The sequence below is a fragment of the Mobula birostris genome, chromosome 1 (assembly GCF_030028105.1).
Source record: "Mobula birostris isolate sMobBir1 chromosome 1, sMobBir1.hap1, whole genome shotgun sequence".
NCBI classification, from domain to species: Eukaryota; Metazoa; Chordata; class Chondrichthyes; order Myliobatiformes; family Myliobatidae; genus Mobula; species Mobula birostris.
Window position 1 is genome coordinate 119,976,874 of NC_092370.1, and position 22,172 is coordinate 119,999,045.

The 22,172-nt window shown below is 42.6% G+C and overlaps 1 protein-coding gene across 1 annotated transcript; it reads right to left on the minus strand.

The window, feature by feature from the left end:
* Positions 1–3,168: 3,168 nt before the first annotated feature.
* fbxo32 (F-box protein 32) lies at positions 3,169–21,512 on the minus strand. Its single transcript, XM_072261367.1, has 9 exons — positions 21,050–21,512; positions 14,652–14,758; positions 12,175–12,224; positions 11,987–12,079; positions 9,004–9,097; positions 5,990–6,174; positions 4,967–5,149; positions 4,713–4,856; positions 3,169–3,462 (listed from the first exon to the last, which is right to left on the minus strand). Exons 1-9 carry the CDS (start codon positions 21,160–21,162, stop codon positions 3,373–3,375), a joined length of 1,059 nt encoding a protein of 352 aa, XP_072117468.1. The 5' UTR covers positions 21,163–21,512; the 3' UTR covers positions 3,169–3,372.
* Between the last annotated feature and the right edge of the window lie 660 nt (positions 21,513–22,172).

The window sequence follows — 22,172 nt, forward strand, 5'->3', positions numbered from 1 at the left end:
TTCATACATGCAAATTCAAGATGCTGCCACAAACCAATTTCAAAAGATATCATTTATTAAAAAGATATCAATTAAAAAATGCCATAGTATTTTACATCAGAAAATAATGTTACAGATATTCAGTTTTGCGTAGATGCAACAAAAGTTTGTGTCAATAACTATATACTGAAGACAAGCAATACTTCAGATGCATGATGATGCAAAAATTTCTAACTTTCACAGAAACAAGTATTAATGTAGAAAATGAGACAGTGCAATGATTAATCACAAGTCCCAAAACTACCTAGTATTTCTCCACACTTATTTCTTTCTACTCAAGCCAATGTAGAAGTCGACCTCTTGTGCTAATGCACAAACTTCATCTAGGGAAAAAGTAGAAACCAAATTATCTTGGTGAAAACTGCAGTTTCGAGATAGGAACTGGTTTTCCTTCTGTGACCAAATCTGGTTATACTTCAATCCACGAACTAGCTTATCTGAGTCTTTTACAAATCATTGCTGATGTAAACAGTTTCAACCTGTTGCACTAGCCAAAGCAAATCTTGTATTTTGCTAAGAATGAATTTTGAAGGATTTTACTGGAAAGATAGATGTTTCATCACACAATTCTAGACTTTTCACTGTGACTGGGGTTCCTGCCCACCTTCTCAACACACATTTTGAAAATCCATTGCAGTTTTAGCAGGTTACCTTCTGTGAGGTGCATTGTCATCTGTGCCCAGTAAAATGTTGGAGGATCTCGTGCAAGTCTTAAGGGGTAACCTAATGGTATAGCTTCTGAAGCTTCTGCTATGGAATGAATCCTTAGAAAGTTCAGTCTGTCAACTGTCCTGCAACTACTAAAGTAGAATTGATTTTGCACAATAATGTAAAACCTGCAACAGCAAGTAGACATCTTGTTTTATATCTCCATTTTTACTTTGCAAGCCAACAATCTAACCTTATCCCCAACATTGAAACCTTCCCACTGCTTCAGAGATTGAAGGATTAATTAACACTCCTTTCCATCTGTGAGAAAGCAAAAGCCAAGCTCTCCTACAATCTCTATCCTCACACTAAGAATTTTCAGTTCTAACCATATGACAGCTTGAGCAATCAAGCCTTGGCACCTCAGTCAGGGCAGCTGTGGGAACTCAGATGGACAAAAAGATTGCAATTGTGTGTGTACTGCAGAACTCGGGTTGGCTTTGAAATGAAACGGTTGTTTCCAATGCTCATTCTGAAGCTTAATTGCTCCAAGATCACCTAAGAAAATAAACTACATATATTATGTTGCTTCTATAAGACTTCAAACAAAAGACTTTTATTGAGGGGAAATATTTTTAATGAAAGCAGTTATACATTTGGGAGCATCTACACTTAAAGCCTTATGGAATTCCAATAGTATTGTTAGCAGTAGCATTGTTCCTGATCCAATTACAGCCATTTAAAATGTATAAACTTTGAATATCTCCCATAGCACATGTTCTCAGTTTATTGCCTAGGCTGTGACTATCTTATATGGAAACAGCCCAAAGTTTGCTTCTCATGTTGGTTTCCCAATGAAATTTATCATAGGAATGGGATACTTTTCTCCATCCACTACCCAGTTCTTCTTGTAAAAAGGTTACTGAAACTTTTCATATTCCCATTACTTTCTTCACAACTTTGCAACCCTACCCAAACCAGTAATCACCTATCAAACCCATTAACATGCCACCAAATAGAAAAGAAATTACTGTTACTTGATTTAACAACCTTGATAGCTTATCAGATTCACCTCCACCCATTGATTATAGTACAAAACCAAAAGGGTTGAGACATCTGCAAAACAATTATTTTAAAAGCCTTAATTTTTCCTCCCAGAATTGCCAGCGTCAGTGAGCAGTATACGAGTCTCAACTTCTGCAGAGTGGGCATTTAAGATAGAAGGTGAACTGAGAGCTGTAATATCAAGGGCCAACCAAGGCCAATCAGGAGTAGGTCTCCAAATCAGCCCACTTGCCAAACAGCTACAGCCAAGTGCTTTATCCCAATACAAGCTTAGTTCCATCCTTTTCAGTGGGTTGGAACAATTCTGAAATTGGAAAATTGCAAGGAAGTGTGGACAGTTTGCCGTGCTGCCTGTGGAACATGAACCCTGGCCTACACAAAAATCTCTTAAGATCTCCAAGTCTAATACCGGACCTATCATCTCCATTCCTACCTACACTGACTGTTCTCTCCCCCCACCCTCAAATCTCTGAGGGGAATTCCTTCTTTGTGGAGAAGCTATAGATTTTGGGCAATACCCACCCTCTCTCACTTCTTTCAGTACTAAAGATTTGCCCTATGCCAGATCATTGATGTGACTGGGAGTTCAATGCTGATTGCAATTGAAAAATTACCAATGCCGTTCAATCACTGTCCAATCCCGCGCCTCTTGCAAAATAAAAAAAATAAACATGATTCCTTCATATTCAATTCAAAGCCATCAAAGCAGTTAGATGCAGGATCACCAGACAGTACTCTACCTTCAACTTATTGATAATGTATCATAAAAAAGTACAAATATAATAGCTATATTAACAGCAACTAAAGTTAGTCCAACAGAACTATGGTCAAGTGCAAAACAGTCTGCTGCACTCTGCTACATCAGACATCAAAAAAACCTTCACATTACCATGTAAGGATCACACCTTGTGTGAGAATGAGATAGGAGGCTTTGTAAAGAACTCAGGCACTGAATCAGTAGCTTTACCAGGTTAGAGAGAGGGAAAAAAAAAATCAGTTGATAACTTCTTCGTTCAAAAACTGGTTCAGAAGCTTCTGCAGCTCAAGTTTATAGTCCACGTTACTGACAACTTGAGATCAGATGGGTGAAGAAAACAACTTAAGGCAGTGTAGATTACTTCCACAATATCTCAGCAACTAATTAAGAAAGTATGGAAGGGACTAACCTAATCCATGCTATGGAACATGTGCATTTTAAAATCGACAAATCGGTGCAAAAGGATGTTTCTGCTATGGCAGAAACATACCATTAGCCATTTGCACGATTATCTAGAAACAGTACATGGGACTCTTCCTATACACTGCCACCACAATGCACATCAATCCCATTTTAGGAGCAACTGCTTCCTATCTGACATCTCGACTCTCCTCGAGATAGTGCCTCAGTAATTTCAACTCCCAGAATTACCTCAAGCAATATTTACACACCATAATTTTATTGAGATATATAAAATAAACTTAAACCACTTCTATTACAGCTTCAGTGTAAAAAGGAAAGTATAAATATTATTGTACAGTATTTACATTGGTAAAAGCCAAGTATACAAAATTGGTAGCTCAGTTCTCAAGGCACAGCAAGAATCTCTTCCACACTTGGAACCTTCCAGAATTTTTTCAAGTTCAGAACTTGAACAGGCTGATGAATTCAAGGGGTGAAATAGAAGTGTAAGAGCCATCAGGGTCATTGGCTGTGCAAGGATGATTCGTATCCTGAAAGCAAAGCACGAAAGGAACTTGTTATTGACCTGCATTGCTATAGTACTTGGTATATCTGTTAGGCATCTCCCATTACTTTATAACTAATCAAGTACTTTGCAGTGTAGCCGTTGTTGCAGTATACAAAGCACAGCTGCTAATTTACACACAGCAAGCTCCTGCAAAGGCATCATAAGACAACCGATCTGTTTGCATTGGTTGAATCAAGGAAGCAGCTGGAGACCCCAGTTATACATTCTACTGAAACAACCAAACATCTAACTTTTAACAATGTTGCATTCTATGTTGCACTCAAAGTGATCGTCCAAATTTTTGGACAAGGACCCGTCCTACTTAGGGTCATGGCGGCCATTAGCTGCTAACAAAGTATCCTGAGGTTTCATTATTCATTGAACAGTAAAGCCAGCATTGACGTTCCTTTTCCGACTACCCTGCTTCTGGCATGGAGTCATTTTCTTGAAGAAATGCAGTCCTTCCGGTAAAGATGTTGTTGGTGAATGAATTGCAGGATTTTCAACCCAGGGATGATGAAAGAGCAGTGACACATTACAAAGCCAGGATGGCATGGGACTTGGGAGACTGCAGATGCCGGGATCTGGAGCAAAGGTTGGGGGGGGGGGGGGGGGGAGGGCGGGGAAGCAAACTGCTGAAGAACTCAGCAGGTCTGGCAGCATCTCTGGAGGGAAAAGGATAGTCCATGTTTCAAGTCAGGAATGAGTTTCAGCAGGGGGAATCCTGGTGCAGGGTCTTGACCTGAAAGACAGACTATCCTTTTGCTTCCACATATGCTGCCCACTTGCTGAGTTTCTCCAGCAGGTTGTTCTTGGGTTGAGACTTGGGAACCTACACAGGATCGTGCACACGTGTGCCTGCTACCCTTGCATTTCTTTGTGGTAGATGTTATAGATTTGGGAAGTGCTGCTGGAGTGGCCTAGGAAGCCGCTGCAGTTCATCTTGTGGATGGTATACAGTACAACCACTGTGTGCTGGTAGTGCAGGGAATCAACATTTCAGGTGGTAGGTGCCATGCCAAACATGTGACTTCTTTATTTCCTAATGCTGAAAATGTAGTAGATCCAAGAATACTGGACCTGTGGATGTCAAAACGATGCATTTGAATGCATTGACACATTGCTGGGTCCCAATTGCCTCAAGATCTTCTATTCCGAAATTTAAGACAACAGTTGGAAATTAACTATTATGGTGCAAGGATAATGATCTAAACCAGTGAAGCCTTGCTCTACCTTCCAAAAGAGGATGTGGCAATGTCTGCAGAACTGGAGTGTGTCCCCATATTGTTCTTTCTTTGGGTAGCACCTCCCAAGTTTAAAGTACATCTTCTTCCAGTCCAAGTGCCCCTTCTCAGATAAAATGAGACGCTTGCGAATCTACAGTAGACATAAAAATGACAAATAAATAGGAGTCGAGTCCATTCGTAAGCAATATCCAAACGAAGACGTTTTAATTTGAAGCTTGGCAGTGACTTGGCTTGCTGTACCTGGCGCTCTGTGAAGTGGTATTGGCATAGTTTCTTCCACAGAAGCCTGTCCTCACTCAGCACTTGCAAGGTGGGGGACACCTGACCAAGGTTGACAATATCTCGCCCATCAGACAACCTCTCCATGATGTTCAATTGCAGGCACATGGGGAGGTCGGTGAGGGTCACTCCTGTATTCGCAGGCTGTGAAACAAAAAAGGTTTAAGACACCCAGCCTCAGTTCTCAAGTACAACATTACAGACACCATATCCTATGATTGCCAATTCACACGAGCTCCCAGCATACCACTAACACAGCATACAGCACAGGAACAAGCTGTTCAGCTCAGTGTCTCAGTACTCCCGGTAAGTATCACAAATGGGGGGGTGGCAGGAGAGAAGACCCCAGTGACTCTCTCAGGGGTTTTAAAACTGTTCCCTTTCAGGTCTTACGTCCGATGCCTCGTGGCATCCATACCACATGATGATGCAGCCAGTCAGGACACAAAGAATCTAAATGATAAAGGGCCCTGACATTTGAAAGATGCAGCACGCCTGTAAAGCTTTAACACAGATCCTCGTTCTGTTCTAAATGCTTGGATTTAAAATGGAAATTTGATACCTATGAATAAAAAAAATGTAGATATTTTACAAATATAAACCTATAAAACTTCTGCGTGGATACGGTTTTTATAGCAGGGAAATTTTTCTATCAAATCAATGGTAGATTATTAAAATTGGAGGATAAGCAATGGGAGTACAGAGATTTTGAATAACATTGGCTCTGCAGAAAATTGGAGTTGCCCGAGGGCTGTACAGGCCAAAACACTGGGTGTACTTAAGGCAGAGATTGACAGGTTCTTGGTTAGCAAGAACAGAAAGGTTCAGGGAGAAGGCAGGAGAATGGGATTTAAGTTATCCATGATTGAGCAGCAGAGAAGACAAGGTGGCCAAATGGCCCAATTCTGCTCCCCTGTGTTATGGTCTTATTGTTGGGTAGACTAGTGGCTGGACCTCCAGAGTTCCTGCTTGCCCACCACTTACCCTGATGATCCGAATGTTGTTCAGCTGCTGCTGCCAGTGAAGAATGACCTCCATTCTGTAGACCCAGGTGTTTATATTTCCTACCAGGACACACTTCCCTACACCTTTGACCAGTGCACAAATGGTGGCGTACAGACTATTGAGCAGCTCCTTAATTAGCCGGATATCACGTTGGTCTTCTATCACTGAAGTGGAAAAATAATTCTTAATATTAGAAAACAGTGCATCACGAAAAATGTTATCATTGTTGGGGTTGCAGGAATAAACTGCAAGGCTGGAGATGGCTACAGAAACAGGAAGCAGCAACGATGCTAGCTTCAGAATAAGTCGAGATGAATATCTTGCCAAAAATGGGAAGTACTTGCAATAAATAATCCTGGCATCATTTTAAGAAGTATTCCTTTAGAACAGGGGGTTTCAAACTTTTTTTTATGCCAAGGAGTCTGTGGACCCCAGGTTGGGAACTCCTGCTTTAGAACTACCTTTGTGGACTTCTCAGACGAACTATTAATCAAGACCCATTAAGGACCAAGACGACATTTCTTCAGCCAGTAGGTCAAGTTTCTGGAATTCTCCAGTTATTAAGAATATTCACAACTGAGATGGATCAAAAGCAACACTCACAAAATGGAGGAACTCAGGCCATGCAAATGAACAAACAGTTGATGTTTCGGGCTCTGAACCTTCAAGACTAGAAAGAAGGGGGAAGGTGCCAGAATAAAAAGGTGGAGAGAGGCGAAGAATAGCTAGAATGTGATAGGTGAAACCAGGTGGGTGGGAATCTGATAAAAGAGGACAAGGGACCATAGGAGAATGGGAAGGAGGGGCACCAAGGAAAGGTAACTGGCAGATGAGAAGAGGTATGAGGCCAGAGTGGAAAATAGAAGAGAGTAGAGGGAGAGAGAATAAACAAAGAAATCTCCTTCCTGGAAGGAGAAACTGATATTCATGCTATCAGGTTGGATGTAACCCAGACGGAATACAAGGTGTTGCTTCTCCACCTCAAGGGTGCCACGATGAAGCCACAAAAGGAGGCCATGGTCAGGATGGGAATTAAAGTATTGGGCCACTGGAAATTTCCACTTTTGGCAGATGGAGCGTAGGTGCTTGATGGAAGCTATCCCCCAATTTACGATGGGTCTCACCATGGTAGGGGGCTACATCAGGAGCACTGGATACAAGAGACAACCCAGGCAGATTTGTATGTGAATTACTGCCTCACCTGTTAGGACTGCATGGAGCCCCCAATGGAAATGAGGGAGGTGGTGAATGGGCAGGTGTAAAACTTAGGCCACTTGCAGGGATGTGCTGGGAGGGATGAATGGACAATGGAATCATGGAGGGGGTGATCCCTGCAGAAAGTGTAAAGTGGCTGGGGGGGACAGGTAAAGATGTGTTTAGTGGTAGGATCCCTTCGAAGATGGTGAAAGTCGTGGAGAATGATGTGCTTATCAAATGGATCAATTCACTGAGCATCCAAGAATCAAATGATAAAGGTCCTGACAAAATATTAACATTATTCCTCCCCACAGATTTTGCCCAAGGTACTGAGCAATTTTTTTTTTTATTGTTAAGGACAGATAGAACAGTAAAAATTGATTTCAGGCTTGCTGAATGCCAAAACGTTCAGTAAGATTTTCATTATATGACCAGCTACTATTTATGTTTGGAAACAATTCAATTAAATCCTATCCTTCTCTTAATATTTAGAACTTGTCCTTTAAAAAGGATCTAGTGGTTGCTGATGTTTCTCTCATCAATGCAGAGGTTACAGTTTGCTCCTTATCCACAGCTGGATGTAACAACCATATAGCAATTTTCCAATGTCTTCTTCATCCCTTAACTGTACAAGAATGCAAGCAGACACCATTCATGGTAGTTTGCCATTGTTAGAATAATGGCCAAAACTGACTGGAATTTAGAAGAATGAGTGGCAATTTCACAAAGATGCTGACAGTGGTATTCCCCTCAGATTGTCTGTGGGCAAGGGACTTCCTGTTTGGGACTTATCAGCAGAATTTAAGAGATGTATGTGTTCATTTCAAACCTGTATACTGACTTCTATTCTTGATATCCCATTAGAATCAAGTTCAGTTCATGCTGGAGATTAGCTTTAGCAAATATCCATTTATTACTACAAATATATGAAAGAATAAACAGCTCCCTAGTTTTATGGAATTCTATTCCACATCCCACTTTGCTCCATCATTTTCTCCTATCCTCTCCATTGCGTGTATCCAGATTTTCCTTAATCCCATCACATATGTTCACCTCAATCTCTTCTCAAGGGAGCAAGTTCTATCTCGGGAAGAAGTTTCTCTCAACTGGATCAATAAGAATTTTCTTTATATTCATGAGCTCTTGCCCCACTTTCATGCACATTTTCTCTATACATCAATTTCATAAATCTTAAATACTCACGTCTATCCTCAGCCTTCTTTCCAGAGTGACAAACCCCAGCCTTTTCCGTCTTTCTCACACCTGAGATTTCCATAACATCCTAGTAAATATACATTATGATTTCTTTTGCATGCATTTGACCCAGTGCCTCTACATCCTGTTGATAAAACCCAGGTCAGACGTTTTATCAACAGGATGTAAAGGCACTGGGTCAGATGCAAAAAAAAAAAAAAAAAGAAAAAAATCATAACATATTTACTGAGATGTTATGGAAATCTTAGTCAAGTTGTGGGCAAGACTGAAAAGGCTGGGGCTTGTCAGTCTGGAAAGAAGGCCGAGGATGGACATGAGGATTTAAGATTATGAAAGTGTGATTATTTAAGTACAGAGAAAATGTGCATGAAAGTGGGGCAAAAGCTCATGAACATAAAGAAAGTTTTTACTGATACAATTTCTCCTTTGACAAGATATAAAGGTGAATGCAAGTGATGAGATTAAGGATAATCTGGATACGGGAATAGAGAGGAATAGGAGAAAATGATGCAATGAAGTGGAGTGTGGAGTAGAATTCCATAAAGCTAGGGAGCTGTTTTATTTTTTGCTTCCATTCTTACCTTTCTGCACAACTTTCTCCAGAATGTTCATGTAGTTTTTCTGGGCAATCCCACTGAGGGACGTGAGCTGGGATTTCGCAATGAGCTCCAGCAACTGCAAATGGAAAATAAATTGGTGTCACTCTAGCAAGGCAAAACCACACAGCTGTTCTAATATGGCATCTTGGGTCACACCACCTAATGGCTACAGGTTTCCAAAGCTTTTAATCCGAAAGGACACCAGTCAGGTGCCCAGAGACGGGGTCAAGGAAGGGGTAAAGTGAGTATCATTAATTCTTGGCTGCTTATGAAGATTAAGCAAATGGTACAATCTGTACTAGTTCTTAATTACTATTGAACAAGCGGAAAGCAAAGCCAAGCCAAACTCCAAAACACTTGCCTTAATCAGACCACATCCTTATTATAGCATAAGATGGCAATGTCATTTCAGCTTACAAGCCGGACAGACTGTATTTTGTCCAAATTAAATGTACACCTTGGACATACTTCAAGATGGTTATAAATCAAGAAAAGTCCACACAACACTCCAATAAATGAAGTATGGGGGAGTGAATGAAGCACTGAATTGGCCAACCGAGGCAATGTTCTCACAAGTGAACACAAATTATTTTGCACTTTTTCAACAAAGCATGGAGTTCCAACCAAGTTAGCCAGCACTACACATTTTTTCATTGTCTGCTTCCACCCATCATCCACCATCCTGTGTCCCAACTCTACCTCTCCCCTTCCTGCTCTATCTGCCCATCATTTTCCACGGTTCCCCATCACCCATGGGGATGTCTCACCACCCCACCCAGACCCAATACTGGCTGTCTCCGCTTCCCACTCTTAAACTGATGCAGAATCTTGACTTAAAACATTGACGATTCCTACTTCCCCAACAGACTTTGTCCATCAGCTGTTCCTCCAGAAGTTTGAGAACATGAAGGACAGCTTCTGCCCTGCTGTTCCAAGACTCTCAAATAGACCTCTTCAACGAAGATGAGATCTTGATCTCAATCCAACTCATAGTGGCCTTTGCACTTTCTTTGTAATGAATGACAGAAGATTTACAAGGATATTGCCAGGACAGGAAGGCTCAAGTTGTAGGCAGAGGTTGGCCAGGGTAGGTCTTTATTTGTTGAAACTTGGGAGAAATGTTTAATTCTGAAAGATATTGATAAGCTGGATGATAACAGTCTTTTCCCCAAGGTAGGGGAGTCTCAAACCTAGGCACAATGGTTCAGGGTGAGAGGGCAAAGAATTCAAACGAACCCGAGGAGCTGCTTTGGTGCATCCTGCCCCCTTCCTAACAGTGTTGTGAATAAGCTGCCTGAGAAAGTGGTAGATTTAAGAACCCACTTGGGTATGCACGTGGAGGTGAAGGGCTTGAAAGGATATGGGTCAAAGAGCTTGTATCTGCTGTATTGCTCTATAATATTTTGAGTTCTGCTATTGCACTTATCTTTTGTACTACCTTGAAATACTTGGTTGGAATGATTTGTATCTACGCCATGCAAAGCAATTTGTTCAATGCATTTCAGTACGTGATAATAATAAACCAATTAATAGTTACTTGTTCAAGCATCATCTGATCATTAGCCTCTGTCCCTGGAGTTTACCATGCACAAACAGGCTGCTCATTTCCCTCCAACAGTGACAGGAAAGCAGTGCGTGGACTCTCTGGGATGTCATCGCATCGTGCGAAGTTGTTCGTCAAAACAAGTTCCTTCTTTACAAGGACAAAGCATAACACCACCACTCCAGTGGACCCACTGCACTATCGAGGCTGCAATACAGCCATCAGTGAATTTGACTCTTGTTTCAACATTTTGCAATTAGTCACAAGACATGGGGTTGGGAGCATAGCAGGAATTCCAAACAGTTCCACTTCCATCAGCACAGCAGCATACTGGATACTGTAATCAGCTGCTGGCCTTGCTGCTTGTCACCATGACTTGATTTGTGATGAGCAGTCAGGGTTGCTGTTGGTATGACTCAGGGTAACAAAGCCCTTCATCAGTCGAAGGGTAACCAGCACAAACATTAGCTTCAAGGCTTTGGGTACCGTTAACATTTACAAAAAATCATGGACAGGCAGTAAATAACTGTCCTGAGAGTCTTTTATCCATCCTCATAACATGTGAGTAAACCATTCATCTCATACAGCTTTCCAAGCATTCCCATACCCCACTCATTTCCCCTGTAATCTCTTCTCCCCACATTCTCGTCAACTCCTTGAAGCAGCCAGACTTCACAAAATGACTAAGTATTTCATGGGATTACAAGCTGCTAGTTAGTAAAACATCTCATTTAAAGGAAAAGCAGAAGTACTTAATCTTCAACCTAGCCCCTACGACAGAACTAGTCCAGTGTTTTTGTTTGCATGCGCCTCCTCCTACTCATTCCAATCGCAGAAACTTCATTTCCTTCCCCAATCCACGTACCAGTGGCTTTCTCTTAGATGGAACACTCTTCGCCTCAGCCCTCCCTGTGGGAACAAGCTCCACCACCACAGCCCCCCCTCCCAACTCTCCAGGGAAAAGATCTCTTGCAAATTCCAATTAGACTTATCAGCAACCTCTTGTTCAGCTTTACCACAAGTGGAAATCTCCACTGTGCCAGTACCTTAACAAACACCCTTCAAGATCTCAATCAGATCAGCTTTCAGCCTTCCAGAGATTACAGCCCGAGCCCATACAATCATCCCTGATCAGTGAGACCTCGACACAAAACAGTAGACGCTTTAGAAAAATGAGTACTTCACTATAGAATTGATGCAGTTCACAATGCCACTTTGCTTTGCATCCGACAAGCAGATCCAGTTACAAAGCAGTACATTTCCATTCTGCCTCAGGAGATGGAATTACCGCTTCTACTGCCAGTTTAATCAAGAATTAATAGTGATAACGAGTTAGTGCCATGACGCAAAATGGAAATAATAAATGAGGAGGTAAAGTGAAGGGCAGAAATTCAGTTCAGTAGAAATGCAAGACCCACCTACCCGGACAACATAATTGAATCTTCGTGTGTCCCGAATGGCACTGGAGAAGTCCAGGCGGTTAAAGGCCTCACCCAGGGTACAATATCCGTGGCGCTAAAAGAAACGAAGAGTCTGTCAGAGCCAGCAATGGGACAGAGGCTTTGACCATCCATGCAGCCATCCACATAATACAACACAGCATTACTCACCTCCTTTGTGCTTCCTTTGTGAACTGAGATCCACGTATCATGGTGAAAATCTGAGAGCAAAGATAAAGATCGTGGACTTTATTATACTGCAGTAATTGCCAAAGCAAATGCAGTTTGGTTTCCAAAACAATGAATGTGATTATTGTAGTTTTATTTAAATTTTGAAGTGGAATTTTATTTAGGTGCCCCCCCCCCCAAACATGAGAATAAAATGTTACAGTAGGATTTGTGTAAATATGGCTGACCCAGACTCAGTGGGCTGAAGGGCCCCTTTGTGCCATTTCTGATTTTCTCTCGTCCCAATTAACCCGTGATCAGTTTCTTTACATTGACATCAACTCTGGCTCTGCACATCCTCCCATTGAACTTGTGACACTAAGTTTTCAGTGAGGCCAAGTCAATGGACTTAGATTGGGTCAAAACAAAGTCCATTCCCTCCCACTGATCTCTATCAACACCACTTCATAAAGGACAATTAACAAAAAAGCACCTCTAAAGAACAGACCATCATGAAGCAGAGATGACGATTTGATTCACTGAGTCCATGCTAGCTCTTCCAAAGCACAACCCAAGTTGACCCAAACACCCACTCTTTTTCTCGATAGCCTAGCATCTCCAGAGTGCCAATCCATTTGCAAACTGCCCATCTGGATCCTGACTAGCAGTGCCAGAACATGGGGAATTATTCTATAGTGAGTGTCATATTCCAGCCTTAGCAACTTGTAACCTTGACCATTAGACCAAGGACATTCAATGCAAGTACTCTGACTTAATTCCGCACTCTCCTGTGGAAAGTACACTACATTGGTATTTTTAGATAATAGCAAAAGTAATAATGCATGTTACAATGTTAACAGTTCATATTCTGATACTTTTTCTATCAGTTCAAGCAACTTCAGTGTCATTTGTTTGAGCAATACAAGATGATTCACAACCAATCATGCTCCATTATCAGTGTCAGAGTAATCCAGAGACAATAACATCACTGCACACTGAGACAAAACATATCCTTATACACTGTTAGAAGCTACTTTGAACGTATCTGGGGAATGTATTATTCAGTACTGAGATTGCAGTGCAATTTATAGTTGCGATGAGCTTAAGCATCAACTCTTGTAGAATGCAAGTGAAGGGATTTAAAAGGTACCAGAAAAGAAATTACACCATTGGGAATAGGGGAAAGGTTACAGTGATCATCTCAATGGAAGACTAATGACTTGGAAGATATCCAAGATTAGTTGAATGTGAGGAAGATGCTTCCACTTATACCAAGATCACAGCTAGAAATTATCAGTATGTAGTTATGAACAAATACAATTGGAAATTTCCAAAAACTTTAAACCAAAAGAAAAGCAGGGAAAATGCAGAACTGCCTCCTACAGAGAAAAATTGAACAGGGGTGCACTTAAGGGAAGTTGGATATAATGGAGGGAGAAAGCGATGGAAAGTGATGGAGATTGGAGTTGAGAATGTTCAAGCATGGCAGAAGTACTGGCACAGACAGTTGAGCTGAATGGCCAATTTCTGTGCTGTAAATAAACGCCATATCAGGGATGCTTAGCACAAGTACAGACAACCCTATCTGCACGCTAAACCAGAAGTATACCAGCCTGCTGGTCATGTTACAGGTGGGGAACCAGGAGTAAGTCAAAAAATTTCCAGGTCAATGAACAAACAGGATATCTGAGACAGATTAATTTACCAACCATTTGATATCCTTAACAGCAACCCATCTAACTTCCTCTTGAACCTGTCAGTAACCCTCTCAGCTCAAAATGGCAAGGACGCTACAAAGACAATGATATCAATACAGTTACATCTGCTTCTTTAGGACCATCCCTGCTGCCCTCCAGAGATAAAGGAAACATAACCTATATATGGTATGGATCTGAATTCCTGCTATGCATTTCCACAGTCACTCCCAGTGCCATTCCATTGAGGTACTACTGTCTGTGCAAAGGGAGCACAGTGCTTATGCTATGACCATCTCAAACTGTAAATCAAATTTCACCTGCCCACTGAGTCTGTAGTTAACACACTCACCTCAAAACCCACCAAAACTGAGTGAAAGCATGGCATCCTCAAACCCAAGGGACTATCTTGAAAGCAGGTGGGAAAAAAAATGGCAGACAATGCACATAACACTATCCAACAAAAGTAATGTGACAATATCATGGTAACTTGTTTAAGTGACATTGGTTGAGGGATAGTGAATGGTCAGAACTCTATTGCTTTCCTTCAAGAATATCATTACAACTTGAGTCAATGGGAAAGGGATCCCAAATTTAACACATTGCCCAAAGCCTAACATCTGACTGTAGGTCACTCCAAGTCCTACACTGGGAACACAGCCACCATTTTGCTGCTCAAGGTAGATTCACGACATGAAAGCGTGAGCATCTAAGCCTGCCTTCTGGAAGAACAGCTTTGTTAAATTAAGAAGCTTCTGTCTACAAAAAAAAAAGAGCAAGACTCACATTGGATTTTTGTATTGTTATTCAAAAGATCCTTTCTTTTTTTTGTCATCAAATCATACTCAACGTTGTTCAAAAAGTTCTCCTTATTAAATTCTTCATTGCAGAAACTGTAAAAGATAGAAAGGAACACATTGTGAAACATGAGTAATTCTTTGTCAGAAATTCAACTTACATTTTATTTCCTTATTAAATGGGGTATACTAGGTCAGCGATATCCCATTTTGCCCACATACTCCTACACTCACTCACATACAGAGGACAATTTACACTGACCAATTAACCTAACAACCCACGTGTCTTTGGGAGACCTGGAAGACACGTGGTCACAGAGAGAGAGAATGTGAAAACTCCATAAAGCCAGTAGCAAGGGCCAGAACTGGACACAAATACCTGGAGCTGTGATGCAGCTGAGCCACTGTGCCTCTCTTGTGGAAAGGAAAGCAGAATTAATATTGGACCTTATATGTTTCTCTTCTGCACAGATGCTACCCAGCTAGCTGAGCATCTCCTCCATTCTGCTTCAAGTCACTTCTCCAGGACCACTCAGATCTGCTGGCATTAACCGCCACCTCAACCCCTTTTTACAGCTAGCTTCTCTATCTGGCAGATTTTCCTCTATTGTCTGCCTGTCCATCTCATCTTCTGACGAGGAAACTTTCACTGCCACAGGTCAGTTCGTGGAGTGAAACACGTGACACATTTCATGGGACAGGACAAGTGGTTCTGGGAAATTATCACAACTTCCAAAGGAAAAGAGGGGTCTGTAATCTTTGGAAATACTCAAGGGAAACTGGAGCTGAAATTAGGAGGAGCTTCATGTCAAACAGTTCAAATGTGCTACAAATTCTAATTTTAATGTAGAAACAAAGAAAAAGTTTCACTTCAAGACTTTGGTCACTTCATTAAACAGATACCAAGGAAAAGTTGCCTGACATTTTAAGTAGCCACCATAAACCTTGGTTCTTTATCTGGGTTGGGGGGTGGGGGGAGTGCGTGACTCAGAATGTACTTCATGATCTTTGGCTGCTAGTTCCCTTCAAGTTGGGATTTTTTTCCTCTGCTGCAAACAGGCCTCTGTGGGCAAGTTATTTATAGCAATTGTGTACAGTGCAACTTCAAACCACATCATCAGAGCAAGCTTTAAAGGGTTACAAAGAGCAGAGACTATTCTGCAGATCAGAATGCAATGATGCAGCACAACGTTAGCAATCCTCACTGGGCTCCATCCATTCTTATCTACAGTTGGGGGAAGAAAACAATTTGGAAGACATTACTCTGCAGGCTGCAAGCTAGCTTCTTTGGCACATAGCCTGGTCGTTAAAACGTCAGGTCCTGGCAGGCAGCTTTGGGCTGTGCAGGGGAGAGGAACTGAAACAAAACAACTGCTTCCACAGATCAATAACACATCTAAAATCCGCAGTCAACCCAGACTGTGTCATTAGCTGTATTTACTTGCTCTTCTCTCACCCCATCACCCTGGCCTACCACTTAATGCCACAGCCAGTCCACATCTCACATTTCACTAGACCACTCTCTGAAGGAACGTCAATCAAGTTCTGGCTGAAGTTTCTAGTCTGAACAACTCTTGGGGGTTGTGGGGGGAGGGGCAAGCTTGGTTAATAAATTTTCAAGGTATCACTGACTTATGTGGGGAGGGTTTTCTGACCACAGCCTTCAGGAAGGACAGCCCACAAGAACCAAGACAGAAAAGCAACCGAATCACTTTTATGCATCTTACAGGCACAATCCATCTTGTATATTCAAAGATCTTGCATAATCGTGCAAGGTGACCCAAACAATTCCTGCTTTTTTTTGCAAGATTGTACTTTGCTGTAGCCTACAGGAGTTGCAAATGAATTTAGAGGCTAGAAGAAAAAGGAGGCAGGATTTTCAAACAGAATGAGGGTCACTTCTCACCTGTTTTCTTACTACCCCTCTACTGCAGGGGATTCCCGACCAGAGGGTGGTCACTGCCACCAATCCATGGGTTCTGTGCAGCCTGACAAGCCCAACACAGTGATTGAGGTCGTAAGCCTTTGGAATCTGTCTGGGAAAGACTAAGAGCCCAAACCCAACAATTTGATCCTTTTACTCCCCATCCCCCACCCAAGAATTTTGGCCACAAGGACCATCTGTTGCAAGCACCTCAAAACAATGGCAAGATACCAAAACTCATGTCTTTACAAAATCCTAAAAATAATCATTCATCAAAAGAGCAATTCTGTGACCTCTATGAGGGCAATATCTCCAGAGCAGACATCATCAACAACCAGCTCTGGTGAGCAGGCGACAATTCACATGCCTGGTACTTGACGCTTGAAATAGACTATTTACTCCAAGCCATATTATGACAAGAGTTTACCAGAAAGGAAGAAACTTCAAGGCAGCTCCCAAAATCTCCCGACAAAATGTAACATCCTCAGTAACAAAGGAATTCCTGGTTTGTCCCTCCTTAAATAACAAGTGAAGGGGCATTCAGAGAGAGATTTAACACTCTGGGCTTTCTCGCAATATTCCATCCACCTCTTCCACTGAACAACAGCTGCCCTGTTGGAAGTTGTCTATCACATAACTGAAGTGGAAGCATGAACTGACTAAAAGGATGTGTTCCCAGTACTAGTGGAGAGGGAAAAACGGGATTTCAATCCTGTGAGAATGAAAAAAACGGCCAAAGCAATTTTAAAATTAAATTTTCCCCCGTAGGTATCATTGTCCAGGTCAATATTCATTGCCCATTCCCAAAAGCCCTGAGAAGATGGGGGTAAAATTCCTCCATGAAACTTTGCAGTCCTTCTGGTGAAGATGCTCCCAGTGTTAATGAGGAGGGAGTTCCAGGGTTTAGCCACAGTGATACATCTCCAAATATAGGCAGTATGCGACTTGGAGAGGAAGCTGCAGCTGGTGGTGCTCCCACATGCCTGTTGCTCTTGTCCTTTTTGGCGGCACCGACGGAGGGTAAGAGGTGGGGTCAGAGCTGCCTTTTCCCAGCTGTTACCACAGCGCAGTTACGTTGGACGTGGCTGCCCTCACCCTTCCATTTCAGGCTTGGGGTGTTGCTATGTGCTGTTGAATAACTCCTGGCAGATGAAGAGGCAGACTGTTGCCTCTATACCACATTCTGATCATCCCACTGTGGGTTTACCTGAGCAGAGTTGCATTGAGAAGTGTCGCTCCAGTGTGGTGTGGGTAGAGTTTACACTTTCTCCCCCCTTTCCCCAGGTTGCTCCCCTTTCCTCCAGCATTCAAATCACATGAGATACAAACATAAAATATTAAATATAAATAGTGCAAAACCAGCACAATTGAGGCTGTGTTCATGGATTGTTCAGAAATCTAAATTGGAGGGGGAAGAAAAATGCAAACAACAGGAATTCTGCAGATGCTGGAAATTCAAGCAACACAGAAGCACGTCTTCAGGCTTCTGCATCTCCTCCCTGATGGTAGTGATGAGAAGATGGCATGTACTGGATGGTGAGGGTCCTCCTCAATGGTGGACGCTGCCTTTTTCAGGCATCACCTTTGAAGACAGCCTCAACGGTGGGGAGGCTAGCACCCATGCAGCTGGCTGAGCTTGCAACCCTCTGCAGCCTTTTCCCAATCCCATGCATTGGTTCCGCCACAGCATGTGGTGACGCAACGAGTTAGAATGGTCCACACAGTCCATCTGTAGAAATTTGCTAAAACCAAAGCAGAAGGAAAAGAGCATCTGTACAATATCAATAGATGAACTACCTCTTGCCTTCACAGCCAGCAGTCCACCCAAGTGATGTCAAATACCACATTGCCTGCATAAGCTGTTCCAAGCATCTGGTCTGAAATCAGAGTTTATTTAGTCTTACTGGTTCAGCTGCTCAACAAATAAACTAGCAGACTGACCCAAGGCTATTTCAGACAAACACAGAAACACAGAAAGGGTCTGGGAACAGGAGCTGGTTATTGAGCTCAGACCTGAACTTTCCATGTCATATGATCCTGGCTGATTTAAACATCCACTCCAGTCACTTTGGACAACTCCACAACTGATCTCTAATAGGCTGTTTAGGGAAACTTTCAGCCTTCCAGTCTTGAACAAATGCTCCCTAACACAACGCCTGAGAAGGGCATCTTGTTAATATTGGCCTTTATCTTCTCCCCACCAATCTCTACATTCATTATTGTAAACCTGCAGGACAGCCTGATTTGGCAGCTGGCCAAACCAGCAGTCTCTATAGATCACAGAAGCAGGAAGAAGAGGAGACATCAGCAATCTCTGTAAGCAGCACAACTTTTGGATGACGCTGCACAAATAAATGAAATTATACAAATGCAGAGATGCTGGGGAAAAATACAATGAAAGGCCAACTTCAAACAACCTTTAGCTAACACTAAGATTTATTCCTCATGCTTTACTAAGGTGATAAAACGCACAACGATTTACCATGAGCACTTGCCATGTAGGGTAATTGAAGGTCACAGGACCACAAGATCTCTATACTTCTCCACTTCTTGCCACCTGTACATACTCCAGCTTTCTGCTGCCCTCTCTCTAAACCCCACAATTCTCTCCCTCACAATCATTGACACTTTATCTCCTTTGTACTTTTTCTTTGGCACTGACCCAAAATTCCCTCACGTCCAGCAGCATCAACGGGTCTTCAAAACTGCCCAACACATGGCAGCCACCAGCCTGCCCACCAGCAAGAACACGTGTCCAGAAAGGTGCCAGAAATGTCACAGAGGATCCCACCCATCCTGCTCATTGACTGTTATCCCACTCCCATCAGGGGAGGAGGCTATGTAGCATCCACACCAGGATCACCCAACTCAAAAAACAGTTGCTTTCCCCAAGCAGCAAGACAACACCTCCAACCCACCGCGTGGGCACCATGCTTGTGTAGTGGTTAGCTCAGCGCAGGGACATCTCAGGGTGTTGGAGTTCAGAGTTCAATTCTATAGGCTAGCACAGTTCAAAAGACTGGAAGAGCCTGTTCCACCACTTCCTGCCAGTCACCAAATGTACAGACACTCCTGTGCCTCCTCACCTTATAGGCAGGCAATCAATGTACACAAGCTATCTTATGTATTCAATTTTAGCATTTTTATTAAATTGTGTTCTTTATCTTAGCGCTTTTGTTTTGTGTTGCATCAGATCCTGAGTAACAAATATTTTGTTTCCCTGTAGACTTGTATACTGGAAATGGCACTAAACAGTCTTGAGTCTTGAACATTTTTGCCAGGTTCTGTGCTTTTGTACAACTTTGCAATGCTATAGGTGCTACAGAAACGTAGTTAGTGATGTTATCGTGGCAAACTTGGACAACCCAAGGCAAGGTCCCCAGCAGCGCTGAATATCACCCCATGACAACAGTTGGAAAACATTCAGGTGTGGACAGGGGTTGGCCGAGATTCCACCCACATCACAAAGCCTCCCGATGCTCACCCATGAAGGTCAGCCAATTCCTCCTGCAAGATAACCCTTTCATCTCAATGAGGAAACGTATCGCATCATTTTTCCAATTTAGCTCCCGTCGGCCGGGAATGATGGAAACATCTACCGCAACCGACGAGCGTGATTATTTCGCAAGGCCGTTAACAATTAGTAGATCACGAGGGAAGAAAGATGTTGACATTATGAAAAGCAGAAGGCGCCTTCTTGAATCTGCACAATATAACTGGGATACAGCAGCACAGAAAGTAAATCTTAACTCACTGTAGCTTTTAACAGCAACATAATTAATTTTAAGCCTCAAGCAGATACATTGAGAAAACTTCACATTTTTAAAAGGAAATAGCATTTTAATATGGAGTTTTACACCGTGCCCGATGTGTTCCTGTTCGGTTTGCTCGCCAGTCTGGCCTCACTGCACAGACAAGAAATGCTGCTTCTGCGGTGTCTGATCCGTCTCGGGCGACGATCCAACTCAAACCGTTTACAGAAGTGATACATTGAAGTAAAACAACGCTCACAATATTTTAAACACACTGAAACCCGGATGTGAAGCATTCGCCTTTCAATGCGAATGCTCGTCCAATTCGACTTATTTACAGGGTTTTCAGAGAATGCGTGCATTAACTATTTTGTTTCCAAAATTAATTTTGTTTATATCACTGAACTGCAGGCTTTAAGGTCCTGGTCACCCTGAATTTGTTACTTTTTGATACCGTAGAACGTAGATGAAAGGTCTTCGACCTGAAACATAACCACTTTATCTCTGTCCACCGCTACTGCCCGAGCTGTTTGGCCGTTTAAAATAAATAACGTCACTATTTCCTCCAGTTGCTCCTTTAAATTAACCCGCCTTTTACTATCTCCCCCTTCCTCCGGGCAATTCCCCACCGTGGGATTAACATCAGCAATTTCAACCTCAATTTAACACATGCAAGACAACGCGCACCACGACCTCAGTTTAAAAACTCACCTGTCCAGCGGAGCAACGTTATTATTTGCATCATCTTTCGACCTCTTCCAGCCGCTGTCGGTTTTGATCCAACTCTGACCGGGGGACCGCCAGTCCTGACCTAAGAAAGGCATCCTGATCGAGCCTGGAAAGGTAAACTCTTGTTATTGCAAACCTTTTCCTTCACTTTGAGCAGAAACTTTGCCTCCTCTCCTCGTTAAACGCTGTGTTGCTTCCTTTAAGTAGGGATGCACTCGCTCTGATAAAAGTTTTGCGCAGTCGCGATGTTCAAGTGTGCTGCGAATTTCTTTTTCAAAGCAACTCCTTCCTCTATACTTTATTGCATCTGCACTTTCCACAGTCTTGTCTGCTACTGTTGCTTGTTTGTTTGTCTCCTGCCTTCTTCCTCTGCTTTGCGGGATTTAATTAAGAGGGAGATTTGCACCGTGCCTCCTATTTATCCTCGCAAACCTATGTTGCCGGAAGAGTGCGCGGCCCCGCCCCCTTCATCCCAGGCTGCCGCTCGGGTAGCACGGTGTGATCCCAAACGTCACGCAGCCTCTTTCACGTGGCACATTGTTTTTCTGTCTGAACAGCGTGACCTGCTGCAGTTTATACAATTCGCTGTAACAGCATGTGTCGCATCTTAATCTCAAGCTACGCATTCAGCAGTAAATATGCGACTCTAAGAACTTCTCGTTTTACTTTTTCCACGAGTTGACTCTCTTTGCCATGCAGTAAGCCCCCAGTAAAACCACTAAGCGAAGTATGATTTGCAAAATAACATTGATACAGTGGCCCCGCCATTTTCAGAAAGTTGTGCGTGAAGGGCTACAGACCCAGAACGAGGAATGCAATTTAACCTGAAGTTCATTCTCAAGCAGCATGGAAACATTAGGCTGAAAGGCCTTTCATGCTGTAAATTTCCAGGATTCTAACTCTGGCCCCAAAGCCGTGCCCAACTCGTGTTACTGGTTGAAGGGTGGGCAAAATACTGGCTGCATTTTGGGGCCAGCATGAATGCACTGGGCCTTATGCCCCTTTCTGTGTTATAAATAGCATCTAAAGCACAGAAAAGAGCCACTTGGTCCACCACCTCTCTTTAAGAGCTAACTTTAAATTCTTTGAGTGTTTCTGCTCCCAT

Coding starts and splice junctions, on each gene's coding strand:
- fbxo32 (XM_072261367.1), bottom strand. CDS start 21,162: ATGCCTTTCTTAGGTCAGGACTGGCGGTCCCCCGGTCAGAGTTGGATC. Junction 12,225..14,651: donor TAACAATACAAAAATCCAAT/GTGAGTCTTGCT, acceptor CTTTGCTCTCAG/ATTTTCACCATGATACGTGG. Junction 4,857..4,966: donor ACCACTTCACAGAGCGCCAG/GTACAGCAAGCC, acceptor TGTCTACTGTAG/ATTCGCAAGCGTCTCATTTT.